At 37.1% G+C, this 12,540-nt stretch overlaps 1 protein-coding gene across 1 annotated transcript in view; it reads left to right on the top strand.

Annotated features, from left to right (window-relative positions):
• VPS13C (vacuolar protein sorting 13 homolog C) overlaps nucleotides 1-12,540 on the top strand; it is a 168,946-nt gene that overhangs the window by 91,759 nt on the left and 64,647 nt on the right. Inside the window, exons 41-46 of the mRNA XM_065941879.1 lie at nucleotides 845-961; nucleotides 4,052-4,155; nucleotides 4,564-4,731; nucleotides 6,340-6,644; nucleotides 7,778-7,925; nucleotides 10,406-10,556. Coding sequence (XP_065797951.1) covers nucleotides 845-961; nucleotides 4,052-4,155; nucleotides 4,564-4,731; nucleotides 6,340-6,644; nucleotides 7,778-7,925; nucleotides 10,406-10,556 — 993 coding nt within the window. The remainder of the gene's footprint in view (nucleotides 1-844; nucleotides 962-4,051; nucleotides 4,156-4,563; nucleotides 4,732-6,339; nucleotides 6,645-7,777; nucleotides 7,926-10,405; nucleotides 10,557-12,540) is intronic.

Below are 12,540 nucleotides of genomic sequence, written 5' to 3' on the forward strand. Positions count from 1 at the left end.
TTATGCTGTATAGCTGTTTTTTATGCTTTGATTATGCTACTTTAAATTTTAAGGGGAAAAAAAACCAAGCTCTTTTATCATCTTGGTGATTAAGGACTGATGTCCCCATACTTTTACAGTTTTATAAGAAACATTGTTTCCTTCAGTCAGGACACATCTCTAGGAAATTATATCTTATATTTATCAATCAGGACTTGAACTAAAATAGATTAAGGGAATCCATTTGATTGTGATTCTTAGACACATGTACACAGACACCAATACATGTTATAAAGTAGCTTTTTGTTCCTTAACTTTAGCTCTTTATGTTCATTTCTTACACACTTTATCTTAGGATTCTTCATGGAGAAACAGAATACAATCTAGAGAAATTGCCTGTATAGTTAATAACATGTATTGTATGTGTCATAGTTAATAATACATATTTTTACTAATTCACCATTTCAGTTTTTCGTGAAGTATTTTTCTTTGATCTAATATATGATGTGAAAAGAAGTTCCAAATCAAAATTTATTTCTAATGGAATCCTAGAATTCTATTACAGGGATTTTTCTTTTTTTCCTAGGATAAAAGTTATAGTAAAGTTTTCCATCTAACAAAATTGAACTTACCAGGTGCTAATAAAGGTTGCCTTTATTTTTAATTTGGATGGAAAAATGCTAGTTTTTGTCTGATTGGCATTTGAAAATTGATTTAAGAATAATATTATTTATGTATAATCTTAATGGAGACCTTTTTGGTTCTTCACAGTTCATATTGTACATTTAGTAAATTTGAGATTTGTTTATGTGCTATGTCATCTTTATATTTTGATCCTGATCACAAGGCTTTTTTTACTTTTCAGTATCCAGCACCTCTTCTCAAGGCGATGTGTTTGATTTAAAGGTCACCGCTAAATTAAATGCATTTAATGTTTTTGTCTGTGATCAGAAGTGTAACATTGCTGATATTAGAATACATGGTAAGTAGTTATTCCTTGGTGTAGGTATTTTTATTTCTTCACAGAGACCTTCAGGAAGAATGAACTTGTTGCATGGTAGATTTCTCATGGCTTGTCTTTTCCACCCCCCACCCCCCACCACCAAGATTTCAGTAACAGTAAAATTATATTTTTCCCCTCATCTGATTCACTATTCCACATTCTTTGCATTTCCATGTAAATTTTACCATTAGCTTTCCGACTTCACAGTTGTGAGAGCTGGACCATGAAGAAAGCTGAGTGCTGAAGAATTGATACTTTCGAACTGTGGTGTTAGAGAAGACCCTTGAGAGTTCCTTGGATTGCAAGGAGATCAAACCAGTCCATTCTAAAGGAAATCAACCCTGAATATTCATTGGAAGGACTGATGCTGAAGCTGAAGCTCCAATATTTTGACCACCTGATGTGAAGAGCTGACTCACTGGAAAAAACCCTGATGCTGGGAAAGATTGAAGGCAAAAAGAATAGGAGATGGCAGAGGATGAGATGGTTAGATAGCATCATCGACTCAATGGACATGAATTTGAGCAAACTCCAGGAGATAGTGTAGAACAGAGGAGTCTGGGTGTGCAGCAGTTGATGGGGTCACAAAGAATTGAACATGACCTAGCAACTTCAAGGACAGCAGCCAATTTCAACAAAAAGCTTTGCAGTATTTTTTTTCTTCTTCTTAGCCTTGTAGTATTTTAATTGGGATTGCATTGCATCTGTAGACCAATTTAGGGAGAATTGATATCTTAACTGTATTGAGTTTTCTCATTCATTAACATGGTATGACTTTCCATTTATTTATTTTTTAAATGATAAACTTTATTATGTATTTGTTGTTTAGTTTCTCAGTTGCGTCTGACCCTTTTGGGACCTCATGGACTGTAGACTGCCAGGCTCCTCTGTCCATGGGATTACCCAGGCAAGAATACTAGAGTGGGTTGCCTTTTCTTTCTCTAGGGGATCTTCCTGAACCAGGGATCAACCCTGTGTTTCCCATGCGCATCTCCTGCATTGCAGGCAGATTCTTTACTGCTGAACCACCAGCGAAGCCCTATTTATTTATTTTTAAAATATTTTATTGGAGTATAGTTGCTTTACAATATTGTGTTAATTTCTGCTGTACAAAAAAGTGAATCAGTAGGCTTCCCTGGTGACTCAGTGGTAAAGAATTAGTCTGCCAGTGCAAGAGACATGGGTTCTACCCCTGTTCCAGGAAGATAGCACATGCACCACAGTTGTTGAGCCTGTACTCTGGAGCCCGGAAACCACAGCTACTGAGCCCTTGCACCAGAACTACTGAAACCCGTGCACTCTCGAGCCCATGCTTCGCAACAAGAGAAGCCACTACAATGAGAAGCCCTAGCATCACAAAGAAGAGTAGCCCCTAGTCAACGCAACTAGAAAAAAGCCTGGGTGCAGCAGTGAAGACCCAGCACAGTCATTTAAAAAAAAAAAAGTGAATGAGCTATAAAAAGTGAGTGTGTTAGTTGCTTAGTTACATCGGACTCTTTGCGACCCCCTGGACTGTAGCCTGCCAGGCTCCTGTGTCCATGGGATTTCCCAGGCAAAAATACTGGAGTGGGTTGACATTTCCTTCTCCAGAGGATCTTCCCAGCTCAGGGATTGAATCTGGGTCTCTTGCATTGGCAGGCAGATTCTTTACCATCTGAGCCATATGTATACATATATCCCCTCCCTCTTGAACCTCCCCCCTACCTTCCCACCCTCTAGGTCATCATGAATCATCTTTGGGTTTATTTATATTGAAGACGCCTGCAAACTTTTCAGAGATATGCTTTGAAATGTTAGAAGTAAGTTTGTTATGACTCATGACTGATACAAGACATTTCTTATATTTCAAAAATTTTTTCAGAATAAGTCTAAGATTTAGTTTCGTATTCTGTTTGCATTTGCAGAATAATATGATTTTAAACTGAGAAATGAATAGCGTAACATCTCACCGAGTAAAGAAAATGTCATTGTCCTGTTGCCCTTGCCTTTTGTGCATATATAACATCATTAAAAGAGGTTTCTAAAAGAAATTTTATAAGCTTTACTCATCATCAGTCTGATAGAAAGATGAGTTCAGATTTTACCATGGATTCTGGAACAGGCTGTCAAGGTTCAAATTTTGGCCCTCAAACTTACTGTTGACCTTGAGCAAGTTAATTTATGTTTCCATGCTTGAGTTTCCTCTTCTATAAAATGGACACTGTTATAATAATTATTCATGGGATTGTTGTGAGGATTAAGTTTGCATATTTGCATATATTAAGAAAAATGCCTGTCATGTACGTAATAAGCAGTTAACAGGGGTTAGAAAATCAGTTCCATTCAGCAAATACTACTAAGGATCTGTTTATGGGTAGCGTGGTAAAGATCTAGGTTCATTATTGGGGCTGAGCTGTAGCCGTTCTCCGATTCACTTTGAGAAGTGTTTAAAAATCATGCCTTTAGAAATCATAAAAATGACAAACATTCTTTGGAGAGAAATTGTGTTTTGGATACAGTTTATTGTAGAAAGAATAGTATTTATTCATCGAATGATATCTATTCTTAGTTTTCAGATTAATAGTTTTCATTATACAATGTTTATAAAATGACTGTTTAACATATGTTAGCTGTTGTCCTAAATGACCGATTCTGATCATGCTAATGCCCAGGATACTTGTGTTTGGAGACCTGTGATTAATTGTCTTTGAAATATGATTACTTTTGTTTTAAAATTTTCACAAATTTTATGGGTGAGATGCTTCTAGCACTTAAAGATATTATAATATTTATTAGGTATCTCATGCAAAGTAGTTGTCACCTTTGGAACTTCCCTGGTGATCCAGTGGTTAAGATTCTGTGCTTCCAGTGCAGGGGGAGCTGGTTTGATGCCTGGCTGGAGAACTGAGATCTGACATGCCACATGGCCGCAGCCAAAAATTTTTTAAAAACTATTAAAAACTAAGTTGTTACTTTACATATGTCTAATAGTAATTTTATCTGTTCTCTATCTTGGTAGTATATTATTGAATTTAAATAACTCTGAATTAGTTCCTTTGGATTAGATTAAAAGTGTTGTGTTTCCCACAGGAATGGATGCCTCTGTCTCTGTGAGGCCAAAGCAGACCGACATGTTTGCCAGACTTAAGGATATCATAGTTACGAATGTTGATTTAACATCCATTCACAAAAAGGTAATTAAAAAAATATGTTTCAATATTGAAATTCATTTTTGTTTTTTTGTGTCTGGAGATGTCTTTAATCATTTGTTCAGTGCATATGTAGTATCTGTCATGTGTCAGGCAGTTTGTTGGGAATTGACCATGAATATGGTCATTGTCTGCTTTCACATTGTATGTAGACTAGAAGATGTGTTAAAGTTATTTTTGACCGATTAAGTGATTGATATCTCCATTGATAAACCTTTTTTTAATAGATTTAGGAAAATGTTATTGTCAAGTTAAATGCTTTTAACTAGTATTTTGTTGAAGCTTGGATATAAATGATGCTTCTTTATAAGTCAAGGACTCCGTAATAAGAAACCTTGTAATACAGTGATACAACTCTTTCGATGTAATAACGAGTTAATTTAATACTTTTAGGCTGTCTCTATTTTGGGAGATGAAGTCTTTAGGTTCGAAATGACTCTTTATCCACATGCCACAGAAGGAAAGGCCTATGCTGATATGTCTAAAGTAGATGGCAGACTCAGTCTCAAAGTGGGTTGTATTCAGATTGTATATGTTCATAAATTCTTCATGTCTCTTTTGGTAAGTTTATTTTAAAAATATATTTATTTCTCACTGAAGCCTAAATATCTTTGCCTGTGTATCTGAATCTAGATAGTCAAAATCTTTACTAAATAAGGTTGTGTGATAAACTCCCAAATGCTGAACAGATTATTACAGTTAAGGAAATCCTTTACATGATGGATAACTAAATGAGTTTTTGTTATCATTGGTTTGAACCAACTATGAAGGATCATTCTTTAACTTTAACATAGTTACATAGTTTGAAAATACTTTCTGATGTTTCAGTTACGGCTTTTCAGTGTTAGTTGTTTTGAGAGATACCCTTAAAAGATGTTTAGCTATAAGAATCATTTCAGGAGATGATCAGGCATCGGAAGGGCTAATACTGGAACTTACAGCTTTGATTATAATTACCATCAACAAGACCATAAAATTCTTTTTTTTTTTTTTTTTTAAATTATTTTATTAGTTGGAGGCCAATCACTTTACAACATTTCAGTGGGTTTTGTCATACATTGACATGAATCAGCCATATAGTTACACGTATTCCCCATCCCGATCCCCCCTCCCACCTCCCTCCCCACCCGACTCCTCAGGGTCCTCCCAGTGCACCAGGCCTGAGCACCTGACTCATGTATCCCACCTGGGCTGGTAACAAGACCATAAAATTCTTTAAATTATTTATTTCCATGTAAGTTTCATGGAGTGAAGAGTTTAATTTGCGTATGCCTTTCTTTTAGTAGGACTGTTAATCAAAGCTTTCAAATCACACATTTCTATGTAAACCATCATATTTTATTTTTCAGAAAAGTAATTTATTTGGAGGGGGGTTAGTTAAATAAACAACTAAATAAGCCATCTGTGTTATTAATGGATGTGCATATCGCTTCTAGTTCTTTTCTCTATTGGGAAAAGTCTTTCTGTTTTTAGTTGAAATTGAGATGAATGGTATCTTACTCTAAATAATTTTTGACTCTTATTAGTGGTAACAAGGTTATAAACACTTAAGCACCTTTGCTCATGTTGAAGTACACTTAAGAAAAAACTCTTCAGAAATAAGCAGGCAAAACCTTAGTTTCTAAAACTAGACTTTATTCATATGACCTAGAGGTACAGATTCAAAGCTACTTTGGGAGCTGTAAAGCTTTCTCCTCCCATCTTTTTATGTAAATTTAGGTTAAAATTGCCAACATTCATGAGTAAAAGGGAGGTTTTAAATGAGTGAAAGGGAGGTTTCATGTCTATATATGGCAAAAACCACCACAATATTGTAAAGTAATTAGCCTCCTATTTAAATAAATAAATTTTAAAAATATGAAACAAACAAAAACATGTAAAGCATTTAGCAAGTCCTTAATAAACATTGTTATTTTCACACACACACAAAAGAATTGCTACCAAAATTTGTCAATAAACAAATAATTCTGAAATACATAAAGGAAGGGACTCTTGTTCAAGTTAATTGTCTCAGAGTGTATCTTTCTAAACTTTATTTCTTGTACACGATCATAAATAACATCTCTTTTACATCACTTCTTTTATTTAGCTTCTCTTTTTTAAAGTTTTTCCTTTAAAAAATAAATCCCTGTTTTGGGGGTAACTCTAAATACCACTATTTTCCCACAGAACTTCCTCAACAATTTTCAAACTGCCAAAGAAGCTTTGAGTTCAGCTACAGCTCAGGCTGCAGAAAGAGCTGCTTCCAGCATGAAAGACTTGGCCAAAAAGAGTTTCCGCCTTTTGATGGATATCAACTTAAAAGCACCAGTTATTATCATTCCTCAGTCTTCAGTATCACCTAATGCTATTATAGCAGATCTGGGTTTAATCACAGTTGAAAACCGATTTAATGTAGTTTCTAGGGGACATCATTCTCTACCCCCCATCATTGATAAAATGGACATCCAACTCACTCAGCTAAAGCTGTCCAGGTATAAATATATAATCCATTTGCATATTGTTGTTTAGTCACTAAGTTTTGTCTGACTCTTTTTCCATCTCATGGCTATAGCCCACCAGGCTCCTGTCTCCATGGGATTTCCCAGGCAAGATACTGGAGTGGGTTGCCATTTCTTTCTCCAGGGAATCTTCCCTACCCTGGAGATACCTGCATCTCCTGCATTTTAGGTGGATTCTTTACCACTGAGCCACCAGGGAAGCCCCAACTGCATATTGCTTACTAGAAATAGAATTTCCATAGAATCATTGTCAGGGTAAAACACTCTAGTGGTTCATGGTTCATATTCCTTATTTCTTCTAATCATGAAACTTTGACCATTGGTTTTTGGTTAGTGGTTGATAGTGATGGACCTCATAAAATTTATACTTTGTCTTACTAAATTTATGATGTGTTTTTTTACTCTATAAAAATTTCCTATTATAAGATTATGGTTAATACTTAATTTGGATATTTATTTATTTGCTTTGCACATAGCTGTACATAGACAAAGTCTTCTCAAAATATAATAAAATTTAGGATGTATTTCTCATTTCCAAAGCATGTCACATTTAGGAATTCTCAGTAAGATATCTAATGGATTATCAAATCAAAATGGGAAAGTATTGGCTCTTTTGGATGACAAGAGTGAATTATTTGGTGGTTCAAATATTTGTTGGCTGGCAGGCTAGAAATGACTATTACAATATACTTGTTTAACTTCTAGGTTTGGTGAGCTTTTCCCTTTGAGTTTGGAGACGTACTAATAGCATAAACCTAAGGGCTTAGTACAGCATCACTTTCTTTGTCCTTCAGAGAAGTGTTAGGAGGATGTAACATTTGTTTATTATGACATTGGTTAGTAGCTATTATTAGTCTTTGGGAAAGATAGTGAATAGAGCAGTAGTCATACTTATGCAATTTGTTTCTTTGAAATCAGCATTTCATGGGCTTTGCTTTATAAACTTATTCTGATTGATTTGTGAAAAGAAGCATGTTCTAAAAGAATTCTGATAGCAGCCTTTAGTGTTTGGAAAAATGCTGTGTGGAAACTGGTATACATATGATAGTCTTCATTTTAAAATGTAGATTTTAGAAATATAAAATAAATTCTTAATTATCTTTCAGGACAATTTTGCAGGCTGACTTACCACAGCATGACATTGAAATTTTAAAACCAGTCAACATGCTTTTATACATACAGCGGAATTTAGCAGCATCATGGTATGTGGAAATTCCAGGAATGGAGGTAAAAGGAAGACTAAAACCTATGCAAGTAAGTATATGTATAAAATAATTGCTCACTAGCTAGACTTTTATCATTGATCACAGCGTAGTTCTAATGTACATCAGAAAGTGATAAAATGTTTAAAAGGGAATGCTTTGTTAACTGAAAATGAAGGTGTTGTAGTTTTTCATACTTTTCTTTATTTCTTATTAGTTGGAAATTTGGTGACGCCAGCAAGAAATCTGAGATTGAAAGCTAGGGAGTCTACTGAGATTATTATTAGTAATTTTAGAAGATTCTGTTCAAGTTTTAAGACAAATGATAAAAGAAAAGTGATATTTAAGTTTTATTTTAAAATTTTTTTTGACTGTGCTACATGGCATGCGAGATCCTAGTTCCTCAACCAAGGACTGAATCTGTGCCCCCTGCATTGGAAGTATAGAATCTTAAGTATAGAATCTCCAGGCAAGTCTATGTAAAGTGATTTTTAGATAGCACACCAAAAGCACCTTAAATAGTATTTTTAATGTATAGAAACACTTTTAATTAGAAAAGCAGACATTTTCAGTAGGTGAATATGTTTAGTTGATATGCATAGAAACAGCAGTATTTTTTAATATTGTAGTTAGCAGGTCGTAGGTAGGCTCACAGGGAGAGATGATACTGGTCAAAGAAGGTCACCAAAGTGTAGGAACCTTAGGATTCTTGTGTGCCTGTGTTTGAAATTGCTGAAGCCAAGCAGTAAGGGATAGGGAAAGAGGGAGTGACTAAACAGAATGTGTGAAAGAGGAGTGAAAATTCAGTAGTGTAGTGGGTTTTGATATCTGTGACTATTTCAGAGTTAGTTCTAAGATAAAGCAAGAAGGGTCAAAGGAGCTGAGTTCTACTAGTGAAGATGTTAAAATTGAGGCTTGTTGTAAGAATGAGAGATCCCTATCCGTAGTATGAGTAAATTTATAAGGAAGAGCATGTGTTTATTGAGAGTATTGACTTTTCTATTCTCGGATATAGTACTGTTCTCTTAAATTCTCCCTTGCTAATATTAGATCCCAGAACTAATATTGGATCCTTTTCAAATACTAGGAGGTGGTGAAGTTAGCTGTTTTTCGGGAGGCTGTGATATCTCAGTTGGTAGCACAAGTGGGAATGAATATAAAAAGAAGTTCTGGGGAGTTAAAGTGATGTCTGTTTTTTAAGGACTGGAACTTGGAGCAAATAAGAAATCCCTGGTCATCATCTCATTCTAAAATATTGCCGCACTTTGATTTAGGCTGGGAATCAGGTGTTGCCCTTGGTGATAGGGCACAGTTTGAGGGGCACAGGGTACTGCAGTGTTCAGAAGAAAAGATGGTGTGCATGCACCTGTTCGGTTTTGGGTTTAGGTCCTTCACAAAGGCCTTTGGGACCTCTATATGTGTAGGTTATTACTGTTATTTAGTTGCTAAGTCGTGTCTGACTCTTGCAACCCCGTGGACTGTAGCCCCCCTGGCTCCTCTGTCCATGGGATTTTCCAGCAAGAATACTGGAGTGGGTTGCCGTTTCCTTCTCCTGGGTTCTTCCTGACCCAGGGATTGAACCTGAATCGCCTGCATTGGCAGGCAAATTCTTTACCTCTGAGCCACTAGGGAAGCCCCAATATGTGCAGGGGAAATGCACAAAAGATGGAAGGATGGAAAGGTTTAATGGTTCTTAGCAGCCAGTAACATCTTAGTTTATTCTAGCAGCTTCATGTTGTTCTGCAGCCACCAATGAGGAAGATGATATTATTCCTATTTTAAAGATTAAGAAATGAGTTAACGAGGCTAAGAAACTTAGCCAACAGCACACCTTGAGAGTGGTATAGTTGACACATATCTACCTGACTCAAAATCTCTTGCTTTTTTTTTTCTTTTTTGTCACATATCCCCTTTTTATAAAGGTTGAAGATTAGCAAGATGCTCATCTTGGCCTGTGTTTTGGCTTTTAACAGTTCTATGTAAATGCATTTGTTACTGTTCTAGGAGGCATTATCTTGATAGGTTAAATGCTTTAAGTATATGCAGACTTGCATGTACGGAGAATAAGACTACTTTGCAGGAGTGCGTCTTTTTCCTTCTTGATGGAGACTGGAAACTGAACAGCATTCTATTCAGTTTGAGTTTGGGGGAGACTAAACAATGTAGAGGAGGATGCTGGTACTGGACGAGAAGAGAGAAGCAGAATGGAGATGAGGAGCTAGGGAGAGGGGAGAGGAACACAGTCCAGAACAGAATGAGTTACAGTAACAGTAACAGTTAAGGCAGGAGGAGGGGAGTACTGGATGCAGGGACTTGGATATGAGTGGAGGCAAAAGCACGTTTACACACAGGAGTAATGTCTAATACTGTACAAGATAAAATACTTTCATCCTGCTATTTATGGTCCCAACTCACTTGTTTTTTTTTGTTGTTGTTAGATGAACAGTTAATTTGACAGACCATAAGTTAAGACATAGATATTTTGCATCATTTATTACTTCGTATTAACAGTAACCTATTGTTGGTTTCTAGGTTGCTCTCAGTAGAGACGACTTAACAGTTTTAATGAAAATTTTGCTAGAGAATCTTGGAGAAGCTTCTTCACAGCCAAGCCCTACGCAGTCTACCCAGGAGGCTGTGAGAGTCAGACAAGACGTTTCCAGCAGACCTGCCCACTTCATAGGTATAAATTGAAGGAGATTTTTGCTTTGATTGTTCAGAAGAATTAGATGTTAATGCCACATTTATATTTACTGGTTTTTTTTAATTGTCCAGTGTGACGTGGTGTGAACGGACCCAATGCTGTATTATTTACTGTGGAAGGTCTGAAGGGGCTGAGACTGCCTTGAAGCTCCCAGGGGAAGGAAGTGGGCTCATTGCTCTAAAGGGAGGGCCCACCTCTTGTTACCTGCATGATGCATGCTTGCCCTTTATTTGTGAAAGTTGAATTTGCCCAGTGCAAGAGACATTGAGGTAGTATCACTATGAACAAAGCTACTGGAGGCGATTGAATAGTTGAGCTATTTCAAATCCTAAAAGTGCAGCACTGTGAAAGTGCTGCACTCAATATGCCAGCAAATTTGGAAAACTCAGCAGTGGCCACAGGACTGGAAAAGGTCAGTTTTCATTCCAGTCCTGAAAAAGGCAATGCCAAAGAATGCACAAACGACCGCACAATTGCACTCATCTCACACGCTAGTAAAGTAATGCTCAAAATTCTCCAAGCCAGGCTTCAGCAATACGTGAACTGTGAACTCCCAGATATTCAAGCTGGTTTTAGAAAAGGCAAAGGAACCAGAGATCAAATTGCCAACATTAGCTGGATCATTGAAAAAGCAAGAAAGTTCCAGAAAAACGTCTACTTCTGCCTTATTGACTATGCCAAAGCCTTTGACTGTGTGGCTCACAATAAACTGTGGAAAATTCTGAAAGAGATGGGAATACCAGACCACCTGACCTGCCTCTTGAGAAACCTGCATGCAGGTCAGGAAGCAACAGTTAGAACTGGACACGGAACATCAGACTGGTTCCCAATAGGAAAAGGAGTATGTGAAGGCTGTATATTGTCACCTTGCTTATTTAACTTATATGCAGAGTATATCATGGGAAACGCTGAACTGGAAGAAGCTCAAGCTGGAATCAAGAATCCTGGGAGAAATATCAATAACCTCAGATATGCACATGACACCACCCTTATGGCAGAAAGTGAGGAGGCACTAAAGAGCCTCTTGATGAGAATGAAAGAGTTGGCTTAAAGCTCAACATTCAGAAAACTAAGATCATGGCATCTGGTCCCATCACTTCATAGCAAATTGATGGGGGAACAGTGGAAATAGTGGCTGACTTTATTTTTTTGGGCTCCCAAATCACTACAGATGGTGATTGCAGCCATGAAATTAAAAGCCACTTCCTCCTTGGAAGGAAAGTTATGACCAACCTAGACAGCATATTAAAAAGCAGAGACATTACTTTGTCAACAAAGATCCGTCTAGTCAAGGCTGTGGTTTTTCCGGTGGTCATATATAGACATGAGAGTTGGATTGTAAAGAAAGCTGAGTGCCGAAGAATTGATACTTTTGAACTGTGGTGTTGGAGAAGACTCTTGAGAGTCCCTTGGACTGCAAGAAGATCCAACCAGTCCATCCTAAAGGAGATCAGTCCTGGGTGTTCATTGGCAGGACTGATGTTGAACCTGAAACTCCAATCTTTTAGCCACCTGATGCGAAGAGCTGACTCATTGGAAAAGACCCTGATGCTGGGAAAGTTTGAGGGCAGGAGGAGAAGGGGACGACAGAGGATGAAATGGCTGGGTGGCATCACCAACTCAATGGAGATGAGTTTGGGTAAACTCCGGGAGTTGGTGATGGACAGGGAGGTCTTGTGTGCTATGGTTCATGAGGTCGCAAAGAGTCGGACACAACTCAGCAACTGCAGTGAACTGCACTGAACTGAGGTAGTACACTTTGAGAGTAAAAGCAAAGTAGGGATGCAGCATAAGATCCCAAAATAAATAAGAGAAAAAAGGAACTGATGTCATACTCAGATGACTGGTCCGTGAAATAGGAAGGTATTCTTGTTCAGTAACAGCTTTGCTTATCTGTCTTCACTGGGGAGTGATATAGTCAGATACATAATGGAACTTCCCAGATTTTTAAAATTGTTATCTT

Source organism: Muntiacus reevesi, chromosome 7 (assembly GCF_963930625.1).
Source record: "Muntiacus reevesi chromosome 7, mMunRee1.1, whole genome shotgun sequence".
NCBI classification, from domain to species: Eukaryota; Metazoa; Chordata; class Mammalia; order Artiodactyla; family Cervidae; genus Muntiacus; species Muntiacus reevesi.